General features: G+C 44.4%; 1 protein-coding gene across 1 annotated transcript in view; it reads left to right on the top strand.

The window, feature by feature from the left end:
- LOC129862959 (uncharacterized) overlaps nt 1-23,176 on the top strand; it is a 66,895-nt gene that overhangs the window by 33,299 nt on the left and 10,420 nt on the right. The window contains exon 2 of the mRNA XM_055935059.1: nt 7,091-8,721. Coding sequence (XP_055791034.1) covers nt 7,091-8,721 — 1,631 coding nt within the window. The remainder of the gene's footprint in view (nt 1-7,090; nt 8,722-23,176) is intronic.

Below are 23,176 nucleotides of genomic sequence, written 5' to 3'. Positions count from 1 at the left end.
AGGGTGAAACTAACTGGACTTCTAATGCATAATCCACACATGCAAATCACAACCTGCTGAGCTCTGAAATCATATTAAAACCATAAACCTCTATCAAAAGTATTAGCCTTTTAATGACATTTTCAAGAATACAAATTCACGACTGGTCTGAGTGCAATTCCCTGTAGATGAATTAAATTGAGAGTGCTGGCCAGGTTTATCTTAATAACTGATCTGAGCTCAGTGGGACGGGTGTTAAGCCTGACAGTCGCAGGCAGAGCTCTACGCAATCACAGCTTTGCCCTTTGTAGCGTAGCTTTACTCAGTGACCAGAGCAGAATTAACACACACACGCACACATGCACACACACACACACACCTCAGTGCACTCCAATATAACGTCTCTCCATTGATATATGCAGTTAATTATATTGGGTTGATTATCAGGGAACTCAAGGCCTGGTCAGGGAAGCCATCCTAAATATCTAAGGGTCACATAGTGCATAACAATGCTGACTGTATATACACATGACAGTCTGGACCCAACTACAATAAGACATGTCTACCTATCCTTTCAAAACCAAATAAGTAGTATTCTACTTATTTCATACAGCTATACTGCCTTTAGGGTCCTGAGAAAATGTTTTGCAGAAAGCCCTATAATACCATTGCACAGTTGTGCAGATAGGGGACTGTGTGTGTGTGTGTGGTTTGGTGTGTGTGTGATGCTCTCTCCCTTACCTGACATTAGTGTGGCCATGGCAGAGACAGTCCTTCATTATCAACCTATTAGGATTGGAACAGATTATGCCATTATATAGATATGTAGAAGAGAGTAATGCTCTGCTAATTAACACAACATTATGGTAAACTCGCAGCATGGGGCGCCAGTGTGTGTGTGTGTGTGTGTGTGTGTGTGTGTGTGTGTGTGTGTGTGTGTGTGTGTGTGTGTGTGTGTGTGTGTGTGTGTCTCATAGCAGGTTGATCTTCTACTTGCCCCAGGTATGCCTTCTGTAGTGTGTGCAAATCTCTCTCTCACACACACACACGCACAAACACACACACACACACACACACACGTGCATACACACACACACACACACACACACACACAGTCGTGTATAGCTAACCTTGTGGGGACACAAAATTCAGTCCCATTCAAAACTTCTTGTCAATAGGGGGGCGCTGTTTTCAATTTGGAAAAAATCGTGCCCAATTTAAACGGCCTCGTACTCTATTCTAGATCATACAATATGCATATTATTATTACTATTGGATAGGAAACACTCTCAAGTTTCTAAAACTGTTTGAATTATATCTGTGAGTAAAACAGAACTCATTTGGCAGCAAACTTCCAGACAGGAAGTGAAAATTCTGAAAATTGGGCTCTGTGTCAGGGCCTGCCTATTCAACTGGCTTATATTTATCGATATACATGCACTTCATACGCCTTCCACTAGATGTCAACAGGCAGTGGAAGGTGGAATGGGGTGTCTAGCTTGATCTGAGGTCGAACAAGAGCTTTTGGAGTGACAGGTCTGCCATTTTGTCAGTTTTCCAAGGCGTGCGAAGGAGCTCCACATTGTCTTCTGAAAAGCGTTCGGTTTACACGGCGAATATCTCCGGCTCTGATTTTATTTGATACATATTAGAAAAACATCATAAAATAGGTTTTTTCAACCAAGTTTTATCAGTTTATTCAACGTTTATTGGGACTTTTGGAGTTTTCCGTTCTTTGGGCCAAGAGAGGATGGGAATGTTAGCAACCTTGGCTAGCATTGTGGCGCGAATTCGACAGAAGAAATGGGCATTCTAAAACCAAACAACGATTTATTCTGGACCAAGGACTCCTTGTACAACATTCTGATGGAAGCTCATCAAAAGTAAGAAAACATTTATGATGTTATTTCGTATTTCTGTGGAATATGTAGAATCCAACAGGGCGGAGAATATGTGAGCGCTGTCTCACAATAATGTGTTTTGTATGTTGTAGTAAAGTTATTTTTAAAAATCTAACACAGCGGTTGGATTAAGAACCAGTGTATCTTTCATTTGCCATACAACAAGTATTTTTATGTAAAGTTTATGATGAGTTCTTTGGTCAGATTAGGTGAGTGTCCAAAATATCTCCGGACATTCTGGGAAAAGGTTGCTACGTATTCACAATGTATAACCACGATTTGCAGCTCTAAATATGCAAATTTTCGAACAAAACATAAATGTATTGTATAACTTGAGACTGTCATCTGATGAAGTTGTCCAAAGGTTAGTGATTCATTTTATATTTATTGCTGGTTTTTGCGAAAGCTACCTTTGCGGTGAATAAATGTGGTTGTGTGTTTGGCTATTGTGGTAAGCTAATATAATTTTCGCTGTAAAACACTTAAAAAAATCGGAAATATTGGCTGGATTCACAAGATGTTCATCTTTCATTTGCTGTACACCATGTATTTTTCATAAATGTTTTATGATGAGTATTTATGTCTTTCACGTTGCTCTCTGTAATTATTCTGGCTGCTTTGATGTTATTTTTGATGGTGGCTGCAATGTAAAACTATGATTTATACCTCAAATATGCACATTTTCGAACAAAACATAAATGTATTGTATAACATGTTATAAGACTGTCATCTGATGAAGTTGTTTCTTGGTTAGTGACTAATTATATCTCTATTTTGTCGGTTTTGTGAAAGCTACCTATGCGGTGGAAACATGGTGAAAATATGTGGTTGTGTGTTTGGCTATTGTGGTTAGCTAATATAAATACATATTGTGTTTTCGCTGTAAAACATTTTAAAAATCGGAAATGATGGCTGGATTCACAAGATGTTTATCTTTCATTTGCTGTATTGGACTTGTGATTTCATGAAAATTATATTATATGATATCCCTGTCCCGTTAGGCTAGGCTATGCTAGTCAGCTTTTTTGATGAGGAGGATCCCGGATCCGGGATGGGTATGACTGAAAGGTTTTAACCCAAAAACCTTAACCCTAAGCCTAACCCTAGCTCCTAACCCTAACCCTAGCTCTTAACCCTAAACCTAATTCTAAGCCTAACACTAATTCTAACCTTTACCCTAACCCCCCTAGAAATAGCATTTGACCTCGTGGGGACTAACAAAATGTCCCTAGTTGGTCAAATTTTTGTTTGTATTTTTAAACACGTCCATACACACACACACACACACACACACACACACACACACACACACACACACACACACACACACACACACACACACACACACACACACACACACACACACACACACACACACACACACATACAGTCATACAGTCATACATAGCCTCTGTGTGCTCCTGCCAATATTTACTAATTTGTCATGTTTAAACTGCAAGGTCAGTATTAGCCTCATCCTCTCTGCATTGGTACTGCACCACAGTAAATGTTGGAGTATTACACTGAGAAACCTTTCAGTCCTTTTAGTCTGAAGTTATTATGTATTACTGCACTTCTCCCTATTCATCCTTTGAAATTTCAACTGGGCCACATATATATTCACAAAACATGAAGAGGATATGATTCTTCAGAGCCCAAATACATTTGAACAAATCTCTCTGGCTTTTTCATAATGGTACTTCTCTCTGGGCTCTAGTGTGTGAGGCTGGACTCCTATCATTGTGTGCATAGCAGGAAGACTGATAGGAGTCTTTAGAAGAGACCTGCACCTGCCTCAGATTAGGAGCTCATTAGCATTTAAGGTGCTGTCATAAAGTCCTGCAAAGGAGAAGAACAGGGACAAATGAAGCAGAATTATTAATAGGTTGCTACTGCTAGCGTTACGCTATGCCCTGACCGATAGTGGGGATTGCCTGGCTAGGTCACCTTGGGATAGAGGGGTGGGAAAGAGATAGGAGAGAGGGATTGAGAGAGGTAGGCGAGACAGAAGGGATGGGTGGGAAGTGGAGGAGAGAGAGAGAGGGAGACAGGTAGGTAGAAAGGAGGTAGGGAGAGGGGGAGAGAGATGGGAGAAAGAAATGGGTGGGAATAGATGTATAGGGAGAGAGTGGTGGGAGAGAGATGAGTGTGTATGGAAAAGAGCAGAGGGGTGGGAAGAGATGGGGAAAGAGAGGAAGGAAAAGAAAAGTATTGATAGAGCGATGTTAGGAGTATTATAACCCAATGCTCTGACCTTGCCTCACACTGACCAGTGCAGAGTCTAGCTCTACAATGCTTAAATGTAGCCAAGAGTATATCTGTGTAACAGTAGCTCAGTTTGAGACTGCAAGGGAAGGAAAAGACCTCGGCTCACAAATGTCTGGTCAGGTATCCAACCCAGGTTAAGACTGTGAGGTGACAGAAGCTATTGTGTTTATATAAAGTCCTTTTACATAAAGTGTTCTTACGAAAAATGCTGAATAACATACTTTGTCATTTGAAAGAGAATGATAGAGACGTTTGAGTATGATTTATTTTAAAGTAAACTGTCTTTGATAAACACCTTGTAATTGTTTCATGTTTCAAGTTTTAATGTTACATGCACCACTACAGTGAAATGCCATTCTTGCAAACTCAAAACTCAACAATGCAATAATCAATAACAACGTATTACTAGAAAAAAAACACACGAGAAATGAGAATAAAAATATGAAATTAACAGTAAAGTAAAAATATTTTTTAAATACCTGTCACAACTTCCGCCGAAGTCGGTCCCTCTCCTTGTTCAATCTACACAATACCCCATATTGATAAAGCAAAAACTGTTTTTTAGAATTTTTGCTAATTTATTCAAAATAAAAAACTGAAACATCATATTTACATAATTAGTCAGAGCCTTTACTCAGTACTTTGTTGAAGTACCTTTGGCAGCATTTACAGCCTCGAGTCTTCTTCGGTATGACGCTATAAGTTTTTCACACCTGTAGTAGTATTTTTGGGGAGTTTCTCCCATTCTTCTCGGCAGATCCTCTCAAGCTCTATCAGGTTGGATGAGGTGCGTTGCTGCACAGCTATTTTCAGGTCTCTCCAGAGATGTTCGATCAGGTTCAAGTCTGGGCTCTGGCTGGGCCACTCAAGGATATTCAGAGACTAGTCCCGAAGCCACTCCTGCGTTGTCTTGGCTGTGTGCTTAAGGTTGTTGTCCTGTTGGAAGGTGAACATTCACCCCAGTCTGAGGTCCTGAGTGCTCTGGAGCATGTTTTCATCAAGGATCTCTCTGTACTTTGCTCCGTTCATCTTTCCCTCGATCCTGACTAGTCTCCCAGTTCCTGCTGCTGAAAAACATCCCCACAGCATGCTGCTGCCACCACCATGCTTCATCGTAGGGATGGTGCCAGGTTTCCTCCAGATGTGACGCTTGGCATTCAGGCCAAAGAGCTCAATATTGGTTTCATCTCTACAGACAATTCCTTCGACCTCATGGCTTGGTTTTTGCTCTTACATGCACTGTCAACTGTGGGACCTTATATAGACAGGTGTGTGCCTTTCCAAATCATGCCCAGTCAATTGAATTTACCACAGGTGGACTCCAATCAAGTTTTATAAACATCTCAAGGATGATTAATGGAAACATGATGCAACTGAGCTCAATTTCAAGTCTAATAGCAAAGGGACTGAATACTTATGTAAATAAGGTATTTCTGTTTTTTGCAAACATTTCTAAAATCCTGTTTTCGCTTTGTCGTTGTGGGGTATTGTGTGTAAATTGATGAAGAAAATGTTTTCTTCAATCCATTTCAGAATAAGGCTGTAATGTGTAAAAAGTCATGGGTTTGAATACTTTCCGAATGCATTGTGTGAGGGGATTAGGCAACAGCATATAAGATAAACAGAGTGAACAGAACCACTTTACTGTAATGTTTTGTCTTTGGTGTCTGGTTATACATCAAGTGCCTGTTTTCTGTTTGAACAAACAAAACCGTTAGACTAATACACTCTCTAATCTTTCTTATACATAAATGAATGCACATACGTTTTATTCTGTGCAGTAGATCATTGTGGCTAATGCCAAATCAAAGGTTTACATGAAAAACTAAAATAGAGGAATTGCCCACATCCAAACGTGGCAGACAAGAAAAAAGAAATACAGCAATGACGAGACAGTTTTGCTAATATTGTTTTGACCATTTGCTACACCGAAACATTATCATCATTCTAATTGAACAAAGCTGAAAAATTGGTGACTGAGATTGATGCTGCATACTGTCTGAGTAGAATCATTGACGGTGTTCCACTCAGTCTGTGCCTGAAATTGTCATCTTATAGAAGTTCACTGTTGACTTCAACAAGTCAATGAGGCCAGGGTGACAGTCTGCCTTTCTGCAACTTAGGTCAACTCCTAGCCCTCACAGCAGCAGGGACAAGGTGACTTGCAGCTAATCTATAACAATAAAACAAGCCCCGCAATCTTTAATTACATGTCCAACACCCCTCACACACAGACCCTCAATCCCAACTTCAACTCCAACCCTATCCCCCAGCCCTATTCCCCACCCCCAGCCCTATTCCCCAGCCCTATTCCCCATCCCCAGCCCTATTCCCCAGCCCTATTCCCTAGCCCCAGCCCTATTCCCCAGCCCCAGCCCTATCCCCCATCCCCAGCCCTATTCCCCACCCCAATTCCCCAGCCCTATTTCCCAGCCCAATCCCCAGCCCCAGCCCTATGCCCCAGCCCTATTCCCCAGCCCTATTCCCCAGCCCCAGCCCCAGCCCCAGCCCTATTCCCCAGCCCTATTCCCCAGCCCCAGCCCTATTCCCCAGCCCTATTCCCCAGCCCCAGCCCTATTCCACAGCCCCAGCCCTATTCCCCATCCCCAGCCCTATTCCCCAGCCCCAGCCCTATTCCACAGCCCCAGCCCTATTCCCCAGCCCCAGCCCTATTCCCCAGGCCCAGCCCTATTCCACAGCCCCAGCCCTATTCCCCAGCCCCAGCCCTATTCCCCAGCCCCAGTCCTATTCCCCAGCCTCAGCACTATTCCCCAGCCTCAGCACTATTCCCCAGCCCTATTCCCCAGCCCTATTCCCCAGCCCTATTCCCCAGCCCTATTCCCCAGCCCTATTCCCCAGCCCTATTCCTCAGCCCTATTACCCAGCCTCAGCCCTATCCCCCAGCCCAAACTCTATCCCCCAGCCCCAGCTCTATCCCCCAGCCCCAGCTCTATCCCCCAGCCTCAGCTCTTCACCCCAGCTCTATCCCCCAGCCTCAGCTCTATCCCCCAGCCCCAGTTCTATCCCCCCAGCCCCATCCCCCAACCCTATCCCCCAACCCTAACCCCCAGCTCTATCCCCCAGCCCCAACCTTATCCCCCAGCTCTATCCCCCAGCCCCAAACTTATCCCCCAGCTCTATCCCCCAGCCCCAACCTTATCCCCCAGCTCTATCCCCCAGCCCCAGCTCTATCCCCCAGCTCTATCCCCCAGCCCCAACCCCATCCCTCAGCTCTATCCCCAGCCCCAACCTTATCCCCCAGCTTTATCCCCCAGCCCCAACCCTATCCCCCAGCTCTATCCCCCAGCCCCAACCTTATCCCCCAGCTTGATCCCCCAGCCCCAACCTTATCCCCCAGCTCTATCCCCCAGCCCCAACCTTATCCCCCAGTTCTATCCCCCAGCCCCAACCTTATCCCCCAGCTCTATCCCCCAGCCCAAACTCTATCCCCCACCCCCAGCCCCATCCCCCAACCCTATCCCCCAACCCTATCCCCCAACCCTAACCCCCAGCTCTATCCCCCAGCCCCAACCTTATCCCCCAGCTCTATCCCCCAGCCCCAAACTTATCCCCCAGCTCTATCCCCCAGCCCCAACCTTATCCCCCAGCTCTATCCCCCAGCCCCAGCTCTATCCCCCAGCTCTATCCCCCAGCCCCAACCCCATCCCTCAGCTCTATCCCCAGCCCCAACCTTATCCCCCAGCTTTATCCCCCAGCCCCAACCCTATCCCCCAGCTCTATCCCCCAGCCCCAACCTTATCCCCCAGCTTGATCCCCCAGCCCCAACCTTATCCCCCAGCTCTATCCCCCAGCCCCAACCTTATCCCCCAGTTCTATCCCCCAGCCCCAACCTTATCCCCCAGCTCTATCCCCCAGCCCCAACCTTATCCCCCAGCTTTATCCCCCAGCCCCAACCCTATCCCCCAGCTCTATCCCCCAGCCCCAACCTTATCCCCCAGCTTGATCCCCCAGCCCCAACCTTATCCCCCAGCTCTATCCCCCAGCCCCAACCTTATCCCCCAGTTCTATCCCCCAGCCCCAACCTTATCCCCCAGCTCTATCCCCCAGCCCAAACTCTATCCCCCACCCCCAGCCCCATCCCCCAACCCTATCCCCCAACCCTAACCCCCAGCTCTATCCCCCAGCCCCAACCTTATCCCCCAGCTCTATCCCCCAGCCCCAAACTTATCCCCCAGCCCTATCCCCCAGCCCCAACCTTATCCCCCAGCTCTATCCCCCAGCCCCAGCTCTATCCCCCAGCTCTATCCCCCAGCCCCAACCCCATCCCTCAGCTCTATCCCCAGCCCCAACCTTATCCCCCAGCTTTATCCCCCAGCCCCAACCCTATCCCCCAGCTCTATCCCCCAGCCCCAACCTTATCCCCCAGCTTGATCCCCCAGCCCCAACCTTATCCCCCAGCTCTATCCCCCAGCCCCAACCTTATCCCCCAGTTCTATCCCCCAGCCCCAACCTTATCCCCCAGCTCTATCCCCCAGCCCCAACCTTATCCCCCAGCTCTATCCCCCAGCCCCAACCTTATCCCCCAGCTCTATCCCCCAGCCTCAGCCATAGCGTAAGAAGATGTCTAACAGTAGTACATTGACCTTGAGTGGCTACCATTGATTTCCAGTAACGCCTCCCAAACAGTGCTCCGTACCCCACCATGTGCTGCAGGTCTGTGATTGGGAACACGTTTCCCAAATTCCGATAGCATGCCTCCTGCCCGGGATGATGGATAGTCCTCCTGTATCCCATCAATCCTCACCTGCTGCCGAGGAGGTGACACCTGGGTCTGATTTATCATCATCTACAAAATCCTGCCATCCGGCCAATCAAAGGAGAGCATCCTAAATGAAGGCCCCTCCCCTGCCAGGAGGGTTCCATCACGGGCGAAAACAGATTTCTTCCACCTCTGACGAGGGGGGGGGGAGAGGGTTACACTGTGATGCATAGTGAACTAGACCTACAGATCATTGCGCTACATGAAAGTGAACTCTACTCTACTCTCTAGTTCATGTATTTGACTCAGGTCTGCAGGCCTACTGAAACTGTCATCATTTATTGATCCTCAACATCGTTGGACTGAAAACCACACCCTGTATTTCCACACTCGTGTATGTCTTACATATGTGTGCGTTACAGTATATTTTATGAGGTGAAATAATCTGATTTCCTCTTTCCCCTAAAACAGAGCATGGAAGCAGAAGAGAGAATCACAGAGCCATGAATGAACTAATCTAATTAATGTCCCAATGTTCCTTCTGCTGCGTTTATGGCTAGTTAAGAACCTTCTCCTTTTTATGGCCATCACAAGCCAAGTGTGAGCTATCTATCTATCTTTCACTCTATTCTATTCTCTCTCGCCATCAACGGTTGGCAAGACGCTAATGAACAGTCTTTTAGATGCTATTCAATTCATTTCCGATAGCAAATTCAGAAGTGCGTTCTGAATTTCAAAATCAGTTGTCAACTCCCTCCATCCAGGACACGCAGCTGTGCAAATCAAACACACCTCTGAATGTGGAATCTGGAAATCCACTATCTATCTGCAACTGAATTTCAGCCATAGAGCTATCTTCTAAATTAGCTGCCTTTAGAGGATTTGTTGGACAAAGAGAACAGCCAGTGCTGGAGTGGCTGAACAAGCAACTAAAGAGGGAAACTCAGACCAGAGCCGAGTCCAGAAAAGACACAATATGCCTCTTGGCAAAGCCTCAGGTCTGGCTTGGTCCTTGCCAGGACTTACCCCTATCACTCTCCCTCTCTCTTTCTCTCTCTCATTCTATCCCTTAAGTATTTGTCCTCTCCCTCCCTCTTTACCCTATCCCATCCTTCCCTCTCCCTCTCTTCTCTCTCTCCAGAAGCTCCAGTAGTCTCAGTGAGATTCACCAGGCTCTGTTCTTTACCCCGGTGTAATCCTGTCAAGCCTATTTCATTAGTCAACCATCCTAAACAGCTTAACCACACAGACACAGCACCAAAACAGAAAAATGCAGAAAAGTGGCCACTTACCCCCCCAACTCCCTCTCTCTCAATCTCCTCCTCTCTCCCTCCCTCTCCCTCTCCTTGCCAAAGTAGTCAAGAATGGACTAAAGATGGCATCAAGAGGAAAGACTTATTACCAATTGATTGAAGGGGAACGGGCCATTGTTCTCCTCACAGTAAAACGTTGGATCTGAGTACTGTCTAATGCTGCTGATTTGGTGATGATGTTTGAAGGATGGAGTGTTTATCTCAGTCTGCAGCCAGAAGTACTGCTGCTGCTTAATAAGTCGAGTACTACTTACTCTCTACTTAATAGAGTATTATTGTGCTATTGTCTTATAGCAGAGATGTGGGGAATATAATAGCTAGCAGATTCGTGTTTTAGACTTTCCCTAAACTGTTGCCGTACGTGCCAAACCCTCTCTGAAACCAACCAAAGACTGATCTTAGTACTGTTGGAGCACTAGAAACACCAGCAAGCCAGCTTTGGCACATCAGTAGCAGAGCTGTGAGAACTGATAGACACCAATGCTTTCACCTCTCAAAGCTCTTATTTAAATGAGTTCCACTCATCAAAATTCTCAGAGTTCACATTGTTCCTGCTTACAAGAAACTGGTGGAGTAAGAGTAGAGTTTCCTCACTAGTTTGTAACAGACCTAAACCCCTGACTCTAGATTAAACATAACATAGTAAATGTTTGGTATGGTTACATAAGACAGTAGCTTACTTAAGGAAAAAACTAAAGTAGGGTGGTTGGTCACGGTGAATGGGTGGGTGTATAATAAAAACGTCTAGCAACCCAAAGGTTGCGTATTCGAATCTCATCATGGACAACTTTAGCATTTTAGCCAATTAGCCATTTTACAACTATGTACTACTTTTTAGCTACTTTGCAACTATTTAGCATATTAACTAACCATTCCCATAACCCTAACCTTAACCCTTTAACCTTATTCCTAACCCTAACCTTACCCCTAACCCCTAGCCTATCTAACCTTAGCCACCTATCTAACGTTAGCATTAGCCACATAGCCACCTAGCTAATGTTAGCCACAACAAAATTGGAATTCGTAACATATATGTTTTGCAAATTCTTAACATACTATAGAAATTGCAATTCGTAACATGTTGTATGAATTGCAATTCATAACGTATCATACGAAATGAATGATGGACATCCACAAATGAATACAAAAATACAAAATGAAAAAAAAGTATGAAAAATATATGCACTCACTATTGTAAGTCACTCTGGATAAGAGCGTCTGCTAAATTACTTAAAGGTAAATGCAATACATACCATACGAAAATAAATGTAACATATCATACTAATTGGAGTGTCCCGGATTCACCTTTACTATGTTATGCCTACCCCAGAGTCCAGGTTGCTCTAGTGGGTCCTGACTTTAGGGAACCGTTGGTTTTCAGTGGTTTTATTCATCCCCTGACTCCATGTTACACCCCATTGACCCTACCCAGCTTACAAATTTGTTTCCTTGGAAGTTGCGTGAATGTACGTTTTCTGGTTTCACATTGGTTGTGGGAACGAAGCCATACGTTTCCTGACCAGTAAAACAGGAACATAAGTGAAAGTTTTGCTTATTCTGGCAACATTTTACTCCGGTTCCTCGAAAGTTTTCCTGGGAGATTTTATTAACTCTCAGAGAACGTACCATTTTGCTTATTTGGAGGTATTTGAATAACTTCCTTAAAATGTTCACTAAATGTTTCAATAAGACTTTATATAACACTGCTAGCTTATTTTGGATTAACGTTTTTAACTCCAAGCACAGATAAGACACATGGAAATTCATTTCCTTAGGCATTAATCATGCAAGCGCATTTATTTTTCATTGTGACACAGCAACAGTGCGATTCAAACATATAATCTTATGTTCGCTATCCATGGAATAAGTCCACTGCACCACCAGGATTGAGCTAGCGTGCCATGTTTTATTATTCATACAAAACTGTTCATTTTAGTCTATTCAGTCAGACCCTTTTTCAAGGGAAACAAGCACTCATTACGATCAGGTTTGGCCAATTAGTGGGCGCGGCCAACACACCTGAACACGCTTAACAAGATAGAGTTTTGTTGACGCTGGAAACAGAATGTTTTTAAATGACATTGTTAGAAAGTTCTCGGAATTTTACTAACGTTTCCTGTGGTTTTTATAGATACATTTCTTAACGTTCTCAGAATAATTTGAGAACATGATTTTAAATAGAACCATGAGGAATTCTGTAGGAAACGTTATGCTGAAGTACTGAAATTACCTGAGAAGAATGTTATTTCTTGAAGGTGCTGCATAGTCATCCTATTTCCCAAGTAAAAATAGCCTTTGAATGACCAAAACATCCCTCCTAATATTTTTACGCTATTAAAGGTATATTTCAGGATTTGAGCAATGACACCCTTTATTAAAATGCTCAGAAGAAGAAATTGTACCTTTTCTCTCATCTCTAACTATCAGGAAGCCTGAAAGAAAAGGCTGAGTGGGCGGGGAGCTTGGACCCATGAGCTCGCCTTGACTGACAGCTCTTTGAAATGCCCTTGTGCCAGTTAACAAAGTAAACTATGGGCCACATGGCATTGCTGACAAGGTAAACAATGGACCTTAAGTCATTCCAAGCCTAAATAGTATGCCTCAACCCATTTTCTCTGAAAAAATACTCTCATGGTCAACAGAGCTGATCATGGACTGTTAGATATCAGACAAACAGCAGCTATACACAATTGCATTTCTATCGTTTTGTAACTAATTACAGAATACTGACTTCAGTGGGCAAATGCTCACCTTTGATGGCCACTGGCACGCTGGAGAAGTATGCTCTTAACGGATGAATCCCGGTTTCAACTATATCAGGCAGATGGCAGACAGCGTGTATGGCGTCGTGTGGGCGAGCGGTTTGCTGATGTCAACATTGTGAACAGAGTGCCCCATGGTGGCGGTGGGGTTATGGTATGGGCAGGCATTAGCTACGGCCAACAAACACAATTGCATTTTATCGATGACAATTTGAACGCACAGAGATACCGTGCCATTCATCTGCCTTCATCACCTCATGTTTCAGCCTGATAATGCACAGCTCTATGTCGCAAGGATCTGTATACAATTCCTGGAAGCTGAAAAGGTCCCAGTTCTTCCATGGTCTGCATAGTTACAAGACGTGTCACCCATTGAGTATGTTTGGGATGCTCTAGGTTGACGTGTACGACAGCGTGCTCCACTTCCCACCAATATCCAGCAACTTCACACGGCCATTGAAGAGGAGCTGGACAACATTCCACAGGTCACAATCAACAGCCTGATCAACTCTATGCAAGGAGATGTGTCGCGTTGCATGAGGCAAATAATGGTCACATCAGATACTGATGTAATGTTCTAAGAACATTCTCCAACTGGTTTGACATTGGGAATGTTCACAAATAGATCAGAGCATGTCATGAAACGACTTTCTTCTCTGGAAATTTCAGTACTTCAGCATAACGTTTCCTACATGGTTCCTCATGGTTCACAGCCACAGTTGCATTATCTAACGTTAGCCCCCTAACCCCCTTCCCCCCCAATAAAAATGTTTGCTACCGTGTCAAACTCATCAAACTCTGATACTTACATTATGGTCAGCACTTGCAAGGTGTCCCATTGAATGTTCTCCCCAATTGATAAAGCAATTTTGCTCTAAATGTGCACTGCACACGAGTGACATAATCGTGATATTTGGTGCAACCTGTCAACCCAAAATGAAAAGCAGCCACTGGTATCAGATGTCTTCAATCTTCAGAAAATAGTGTTACATAAAATGTACACTATGGCATCCAGTCACAACACCGTGTGCTTTTGACGGCATGCTAGTAAGTACTGTAGCTTGCTAGCTAATATTCACACGATAGATGAAAGGTTACCAGTATCTTTGGTCGTATGTTCTGCTTGAAATATCTACTAGTTACTAGCTTTGTAAACTAAGCCAAAGCAAGGCGTAGGCACACATGTTTTAAGGCAGTACATATTTAAATTAGTAAATATAAGACGCTACCATTGGTGAATAACATATTCGGCTTTACTGTATGTGACGTTGCATAAAGCCGTAAGTAAACCCTTGGTAATGCCTGCCTCCTGAATCCAAGTGTTTGACACGGGGGAGAGGACCTGTAACTTTATGATCAAACTTTATCAATGTACCAGCTATAGTTATTTTTTCATATGTGGGTCACGCTACTTTGAACGGTTTATTAATCCAAATTTCCTCCAATGTCCTTAAAAACATGATTTTCACTGTTCAGGACCTTTACATTCTTGGAACAATTTTAGAACATGACTTTAAATAGAACCATGAGGAACCCTGTTGGAAATGTTATGCTGAAGTACTGAAATTCCCAGAGAAGAAAATCGTTTCATGACATTCTCTGATCTATTTGAGAACATTCCCAGTTGGAGAACGTTCATCGGCGATGGCTAGAAGGCCAGTGACGTCGATCGCCGAACGCCGCCCGAACAAGGAGAGGGACCGACTTCGGCGGAAGTTGTGACAGAGACAGATAGTGATGAGTCAGGCTGCAATGAAGGAGGCAAAGGAGATACACAGAGAGAGGAAGCATTGAAGCAAGGCAGGGAGAGAGGATAGTAGTCCCAAACGTGAGGTCCGGGACCAATGTGGGTTCCCCTAAAATGTAAATAGGGTCCCCTGAGAGAATCTCTAATCTTATCAAACACATTAATAACTTGTTTATCTTCAAATTGATATAACATACAACATTTTAGAGTCAACTTAGGGCCTTTCACACGGTCTGAGATTCAAGATGGCGCCGGAGGGGAGGGATGCCATCTTATCGGCTCTTAACCAACCATGCCTATTTGTTTGTTTTTTCACGTTGTTTGTAACTTGTTTTGTACAAAAGAGACGGTAGCAGCAACATTATGACCGAAAACAGCTTCTTTACAGAACTGGGATTACTCACCTCAAATTGGACGAGGAGTTCTTCTTCAATGAGTTGGACATGAGGGATATACTACAGACACATCCACCAGGCCCAGATCCCCGTGATTCGCTGGAAAAGGAAACGTAGGTTTTAAGGAAAGAGATCAGGAAGCCTTGCGAGGATCAGGCGACGAGTGGCTAATCTGCTTTTGCCTTCCGTTCTGCTAGCAAACGTTTAATCACTGGGAAATAAATGGGACGAACTGAAAGCACGTATATCCTACCAACGGGACATTAAAAACGGTAAAATCTTCTGTTTCACAGAATCGTGGCTGAACAACAACATTAAGAACATACAGCTGGGGGGAAAAACACTCTATTGACAGGACAGCAGCCTTTGGTAAGACAAGGGGCAGGGGCCTATGCATATTTGTAAGCAATAGCTGGTGCACAATATCTAAGGAAGTCTCAAGGTTTTGCTCGCCTGAGGTAGAGTATCTCATGATAAGCTGTAGACCACACTATCTACCTAGAGAGTTGTCAGCTGTATTTTTCGTAGCTGTCTACATACCACCACAGACCGAGGCTGGCACTAAAACCACACTCAATGAGCTGTATTCAGCCATAAGCGAACAGGAAAACGCTCATCCAGAGAAGGCGCTCCTAGTGGCCGGGGACTATAATGCAGGGAAACTTAAAAAGTTTTACTTTTAATTCTATAAGCATGTTAAATGTGCAACCTGAAGCGGAAAAAAACTCCTTTACTCCACACACAGAGATGCATACAAAGCTCTCCCTCGCCCTTCATTTGGCAAATCTGACCATAACTCTATCCTCCTGATTCCTGCTTACAAGCACAAATTAAAGCAAGAAGCACCAGTGACTCGGTCTTTAAAAGTGGTCAGATGAAGCGGATGCTACGCTACAGGACTGTTTTGCTATCACAGACTGGAATATGTTCCGGGATTCTTCCGATGACATTGAGGAGTACACCGCATCCGTCACTGGCTTTATCAATAAGTGCATCGAGGACTGGACCAACTGGCAAGTGTCTTCAATGACATTTTCAACCTCTCCCTGTCTGAGTCTGCGATACCAACATGTTTCAAGCAGACCACCATAGTCCCTGTGCCCAAGAACACTAAGGTTACGTGCCTAAATGACTACCGACCCGTAGCACTCACGGCCTTTAGCCATGAAATGCTTTTAAAGACTGGTCATGGCTCACATCAACACCATTATCCCAGAAACTCTAGACCCACTCCAATTTCAATACCGCACCAACAGATCCACAGATGATGCAATCTCTATTGCACTCAACACTGCCCTTTCACACCTGGGCAAAAGGAACACCTATGTGAGAACACTATTCATTGACTACAGCTCAGCATTCAACACCATAGTGCCCTCAAAGCTCATCACTAATCTAAGGACCCTGGGACTAAACATCTTCCTCTGCAACTGGATCCTGGACTTCCTGACGGGCCGCCCCCAGGTGGTAAGGTTAGGTAACAACACATCCGCCACGCTGATCCACAACACAGGGGCCCCTCAGTGGTGAGTGCTCAGTCCCCTCCTGTACTCCCTGTTCACTCATGACTGCCCTGCCAGGCACAACTCCAACACCATCATTAAGTTTGCTGATGACACAACAGTAGTAGGTCTGATCACCAACAATGATGAGACAGCCTATTAGGAGGAGGTCAGAGACCTGACCGTGGGGTGCAAGGACAACAACCTCTCCCTCAATGGGATCAAGACAAACGAGATGATTGTGGACCACAGGAAAAGGAGGACAGAGCACACCCACATTCTCATCGACAGGGCTGCAGTGGAGCAGGTTGAGAGCTTAAAGTTCCTTGGCGTCCACATCACCAACAAACTAACATGGTCCAAGCACGCCAAGACAGTCGTGAAGAGGGCACGACAAAACCTATTCCCCCTCAGGAGACTGAAAAGATTTGGCATGGGTCCTCAGATCCTCAAAAGGTTTTACAGCTGCACCATCGAGAGCATCCTGACGGGTTGCATCACTGCCTGGTATGGCAACTGCTCGGCCTCCGACCACAAGGCACTACGGAGGGTAGTGCGTACGGCCCAGTACATCACCGGGGCCAAGCTTCCTACCATCCAGGACCTCTATACCAGGTGTCAGAGGAAGGCCCAAAAAATTGTCAAAGACTCCAGCCAACCTAATCATAGACTGTTCTCTCTGCTTCCACAAGGTAAGCAGTACCGGAGCGCCAAGTCTCGGTCCAAGAGGCTTCTGAACAGCTTCTATCCCTAAGCCATAAGACTCCTGAACAGCTAATCAAATGGCTACCCAGACTATTTGCATTGCCCCCCTGCTTCCACAAGGTAAGCAGTACCGGAGCGCCAAGTCTCGGTCCAAGAGGCTTCTGAACAGCTTCTATCCCTAAGCCATAAGACTCCTGAACAGCTAATCAAATGGCTACCCAGACTATTTGCATTGCCCCCCCCCCCCCCGCCATGCTGCTGCTACTCTCTGTTTTTATCTTTGCATAGGCACTTTAATAAGTCTACCTACATATACATAATTGCCTCAATTACCTCGACACCGGTGTCCCCACACATTGACTCCGTACCGGTACCCCTTGTATATAGCCCCGCTATTGTTATTTACTGCTGCTCTTTAATTATTTGTTATTCTTATCTCTTACTTTTTGGCTGGTATTTTCTTAAAACTGCTTTGTTGGTTAAGGGCTTGTAAGTAAGCATTTCACTGTAAGGTGACAAATTAAATTTGGTTTGATTTGAGAATTCACTTTCATGTCATTATGTGTTGGGACAGCCTGTGGGTCCTAAAATTTTGTGAAATACAGTATAAAGGAAATTTAAATACAAATTAAATGTAATATTATGTACACTGAACCAAAATATAAATGCAACATGCAACAATTTCTGAATTTACAGTTACAGTTCATATAAAGAAATCAGTCAAAATCATCAGTCCTGATTTAACACTCATGTATGTTGTAAATAAGTGGAGGAAGTTTGAGTAGAACTTGTAAGGTAGTGATGAATAGTAAGTTAGATGTTTTTATCCATGAGGTTGTGGCGATATGCTGCCATCTGTTAGCGACTAGAAACAATTGCATAATAGGAACTACTACAAATTGATGGTCCTTGAAAAGAAATATTAGTGCTTGAATAAGTATGTCCTTGAATATGACTTGCCGCTATCTGTACGAACCCTGTCTTGTGCATGGGAGTGTGGACGGTCATTGGGGGGGGGGGGGGGGGGGGGGGGGAGTGAACAAGCAGTATTAGATGAGATTGTCATTGTGAATGGGGGTGGAAGTGTGAGGAGGGGCGTTGGGGGTGGGCCAGAGGGGAGAGGAAGGTGCAGATGAGGGGGAGCGGTGGCACACGAGAAGGTGGGACAGGGGGGACAGAGGCTGCTGCCATATTTCTTCATGAAGGAGGAAGACAGTGACACAGCATCAGCTTTATGAATGGCCTGTCACAGGAAATGAGGACGGATAGTTCCTGTGTTCCGCGGCAGGAGAACCCTTCAAGCATCAACGGGGCAGAAGCTCGCTAAGAGGAGGACTTCAAACCCGGCTAACTGCTAACACTATGTGACCGCTCCTCTTTCCTCTCTGTGCTCACTGGTATAGGACATTCTACAGTATGTGTCCAACTGTGACCAGATGTGTTGGAGAATTTGTGAATGCAAGATTGTGTTAGCCTGCTGAGCTAAAGTCTAGGCATTCATGCAGGGAGCCATGTGTCCCTCATCACCATTTGTATTCTCTCTCTCTCTCTCCTGCTTCTTTTCCCTCTTTCTTTTCCTCTCTCTCTCCTATAATTACTAACTAAGTAATCTGAACGACACATCCCAGTCTATGTATCTCTTTTTCCTTTAATCCTCCCTCCATCCCTCACTCTTTCTAGCATCATTTGTGACTGTCCCATGTTGAGAGTTGAGGGGAGTTTAATGTGAACTACGTCTCCCAGGGGCCTACTCCTTTACTTCCTGCTGGAGGAATAAGCTGCCTATTGATTAGTTATCAGGACCTAAATTGGGCTGTGATCTCCCTTGCCCTCACACAGACCTAGATATATGACACACACACATACACACACGTGCACACACACACTGTGTGGGAACACACACACACTCAATCTACCCAGATATATGACCCTCCTGACAGCCAGAGAGAAAGAGAGAGGGAGGAGGGGGAGATGGGAGAGGGGAGAAAGAAGAGGGGGAGAGGTTGAGTGATCGGAGCTGGCCTGACACAAATCTGGCAATACTCTACTCAACCAAATGTCTTCCTTAAGATGTCAATGACAACTTCAGCCTCTTTCTTTCTTTCTCTCTCTCTCTCTTTCTTTCTCCCTCTCCCTCTTGTCCTCATCATATCATACCAGAGGAAGATTATTCAATCTCTCAAATGATATGGCCAGAACGAGGTCCAGCAGGATTTGATGCAGAGCGGAAATTACAGATGTAGGATCTTAATTTGATCACTCTTTAGATGCTTAGAATTTTCCTGCACAGAAGGAAATGCAAACGTACTGTATAGTGTATTTGATTTTTAAAAAGGCTTCCTAAGTTTGTCATTTCCACTTCGAAATTTCAGACTTGATGTCCATTAATTATAATCCACATAATAATTAATATTTCCTGTTGCTGCAAGATTATTTTCCTGTTATAGCAAACTGGCTCAAATTAAGATCCTACATCTGTATGATCACCTATTTCTGGTAATTTTCTCCCTCCAAATAAACTCTTGCCATTCTAATAACACTTTTTAAATGAGAACGACGCTGCAGCTTACAGAGAGAGAACTTATCTGAGCTGAGTAAGCTCACCGTTAGCGCTGGGATAATTCCCTGGGAGGGATTTCAATACAAAGTGAGGTACTGAAAGCGGATAAGCAACAGGAAGGCTGTGTGTGCTGCTGTGTGGGAACATCCAAATCTACAGTGAGCAAAGAGCCATGACTAACCCTGGCAAAGACTGTTCGCATGTTTAAGGGAGAACTTAAAACAACTTTCCCCTTCATCTCTTTCTCTCTCTCTCTGACTATCACTAGCTCTCATCCTCTCTCCATCTTTCTTCTGGGGAAGACTGAATCTCTCACTCTGCGTGTCCTAAATGGATCTTGTCTTTATTTAGCTGTATCAACCCCTCTCCTCTCCCCTGCAACTCTTACCCAGAAATTAAGACAATTTCCGCTTTCTGAGCAAACACATACACACATGCAGACACACCCGCTGAACACACACACTTTGCATGGCTCCCCAGGCAGAAACTACATGCCCAACTCTCCATTTGGCAGCCAGATTAACGCCTTTTACAATCCCTCTCTCTGCGCTCTCGCTCCCTCTTTCCCTCTCAAAACCACATCTGACAGACATCTAATTCTTACGGTCAAAATTGCCATCATCAAACGTCCACTTGTTACATCCGTTCTGTTCATCATTCAGCCTTCACTCATTCCCCTGTCCACCACAGTCCACCCCTCCTCTCTTCTTTCCTCCTCATCCCTTCTTTCTCCAGGAGGAGAGTTGTGAGCACACACACGCACATACTTCATCCTAATGACTTACACCCTACATTGTCTTGTCCTCTACACTTCAACTATCTGATGATTTGAATGATAGATTTTGATAGATTTTATTATTACAGTGTTACACCTTCAGGATGCCCAGCCAACATGGGCTTATAAAACACTGAATTTGCTGTAGCTAAATACAATAATAACATATGCACTCATACATACACCGAAAGTATTCAGAACCCTTGACGTTTTCCACATTTTGTTACGTTACAGCCTTACTCTAAAATGGATTAAATGCATTTTTTCCTCGTCAATCTATATACAATGCCCATAACGACAAAACCGAAACAGGTTTTTAGACATTTTTGCAAATTTATAAAAAATGTAAACAGAAATACCTTATTTACATAAGTATTCGGACCCTTTGCTATGAGACTCGAAATTGAGCTCAGGTGCATCCTGTTTCCATTGATCATCCTTGAGATGTTTCTACAACTTGATTGGAGTCCACCTGTGGTAAATTCAATTGATTGGACATGATTTGGAAAGGCACACACCTGTATATATAAGGTCCCACAGTTGATAGTGCATGTCAGAGCAAAAACCAAGCCATGAGGTCGAAGGAATTGTCCGTAGAGCTCCGAGACAGGATTGTGTCGAGGCACAGATCTGGGGAAGGCTACCGAAACATTTCTGCAGCATTGAAGGTACTCAAGAACACAGTGGCCTCCATCGTTCTTAAATGGAAGAAGTTCAGAACCACCAAGACTCTTCCTAGAGCTGGCTGCCCGGCCAAACTGGGCAAACAGGGGAGAAGGGCCTTGGTCAGGGAGGTGACTAAGAACGACATAGTCACTCTGACATACGTAGGTCCAGGGTTCCTCTGTGGAGATAGGAGAAACTTCCAGAAGGACAACCATCTCTGCAGCACTCCATGGTAGGGTGGCCAGACGGAAGACACTCCTCAGTAAAAGGAACATGACGGCCCGCTTGGAGTTTGCCAAAAGGTACCTAAAAACTCTCAGACCATGAGAAACAAGATTCTCTGGTCTGATAAAACCAAGATTGAACTCTTTGACCTGAATGCCAAGCTGAAGTCTGGAGGAAACCTGGCACCATCCCTACAATGAAGCATGGTGGTGAAGGCATCATGCTGTGGGGATGTTTTACAGCAGCAGGGACTGGGAGAATAGTCAGGATCGAGGGAAAGATGAATGGAGCAAAGTACAGAGAGATCCTTGATGAAAAACTGCTCCAAAGACCTCAGGACCTCAGACTTGGTTGAAGGTTCACCTTCCAACAGGACAACAAGCCCAAGCACACAGCCAAGACAATGCAGGAGTGGCTTCAGGACAAGTCTCTGAATGTCCTTGAATGGCCCAGCCAGAGCCTGGATTTGAACCCAATTGAACATCTCTGGAGAGACCTGAAAATATCTGTACAGCGACGCTCCCCATCCAACCTGACAGAGCTTTAAAGGATCTGTTGAGAAGAATGGGAGAAACTTCCCAAATACAGGTGTGCCAAGCTTGTATCATTATAACCAAGAAGACTCAAGGCTGTAATCGCTGCCAAAGGTGCTTCAACAAAGTACTGAGTAAAGGGTCTGAATACTTATGCAAACATTTCTAAAAACCTGTTTTTGCTTTGGCATTATGGGGTAGATTGATGAGCGGGGGGGAAACTATTTAATACATTTTTCAATAAGGCTGTAACGTAACAACATTTTGAAAAAGTCAAGGGTCTAAATACATTCCGAATGCACTGTATATATAAACATACGTTCATACAACAGTGAAAAACAATTGAGAGAAAAAAAAAAAAAAATTCAATTAACTTATCTTGTCGTATCTTCCACACTTGGGAGATCAGATTTACAACCAGGAATACTCCTTTCCTAAATATCCAGTTTTTCTTCAGCTCTAATCCAGAATCAATCCTGATTTCTTTGCAACACTTTATCAAACAGTATCGCTGTTCAGAGTTTTGGTTTTAGCCATATGTCAGTTGACCACTTGTCTTTGTAGCGTAGGGTTAACTTGTGTTTGATCATATTGACATTGCATAGTAACTTGTTTCCAAATATGTGTTGTAGATCAGCTTCCTGAAATATAACATTGAGTTCCTTTGTCCAAGGGTAGCTGGGTTTTGGCCTCTTAGGCAGTAACGTCATGGTTTTAAACTACAAATTAATAAAATAATAATTTCTGATATTGAGCGAGAGTAGTGCCTCTCTGCGTTGATGGATGGTTGTAAGGCCAGGCCTCGTGTGGGTTGTATTCTCTCTATCTGATAGAGTGGAGAGTGAAACAGAGAAATCTGAGTTTAGTGAATATGGTCTTTCACACACACTTCCGCCCACAGAGCTATGGGGGGATGATGCTCCTGTAGGAAGAACTGATGAGGGAATTATCAGGTAGGAGAGGAATTAATATGAACATTCATCAGCAAACCGCTTTAATCAAACTGTGTGTGGAGGTGTTTGTTTTCCTATTATTCTGTTAATATAGGTAAGGTCTTCTCCTCTCTCTCTCCTCTCTCTTGTCTCTATCTAGAGAAGACAGCATAATCAGTATTGGAGAGAGTTG

This window comes from Salvelinus fontinalis, chromosome 9, assembly GCF_029448725.1.
Source record: "Salvelinus fontinalis isolate EN_2023a chromosome 9, ASM2944872v1, whole genome shotgun sequence".
NCBI classification, from domain to species: domain Eukaryota; kingdom Metazoa; phylum Chordata; class Actinopteri; order Salmoniformes; family Salmonidae; genus Salvelinus; species Salvelinus fontinalis.
The sequence above is the reverse complement of the archived record's forward strand: the minus strand, read 5'-3'. Positions and strand labels throughout refer to the sequence as shown.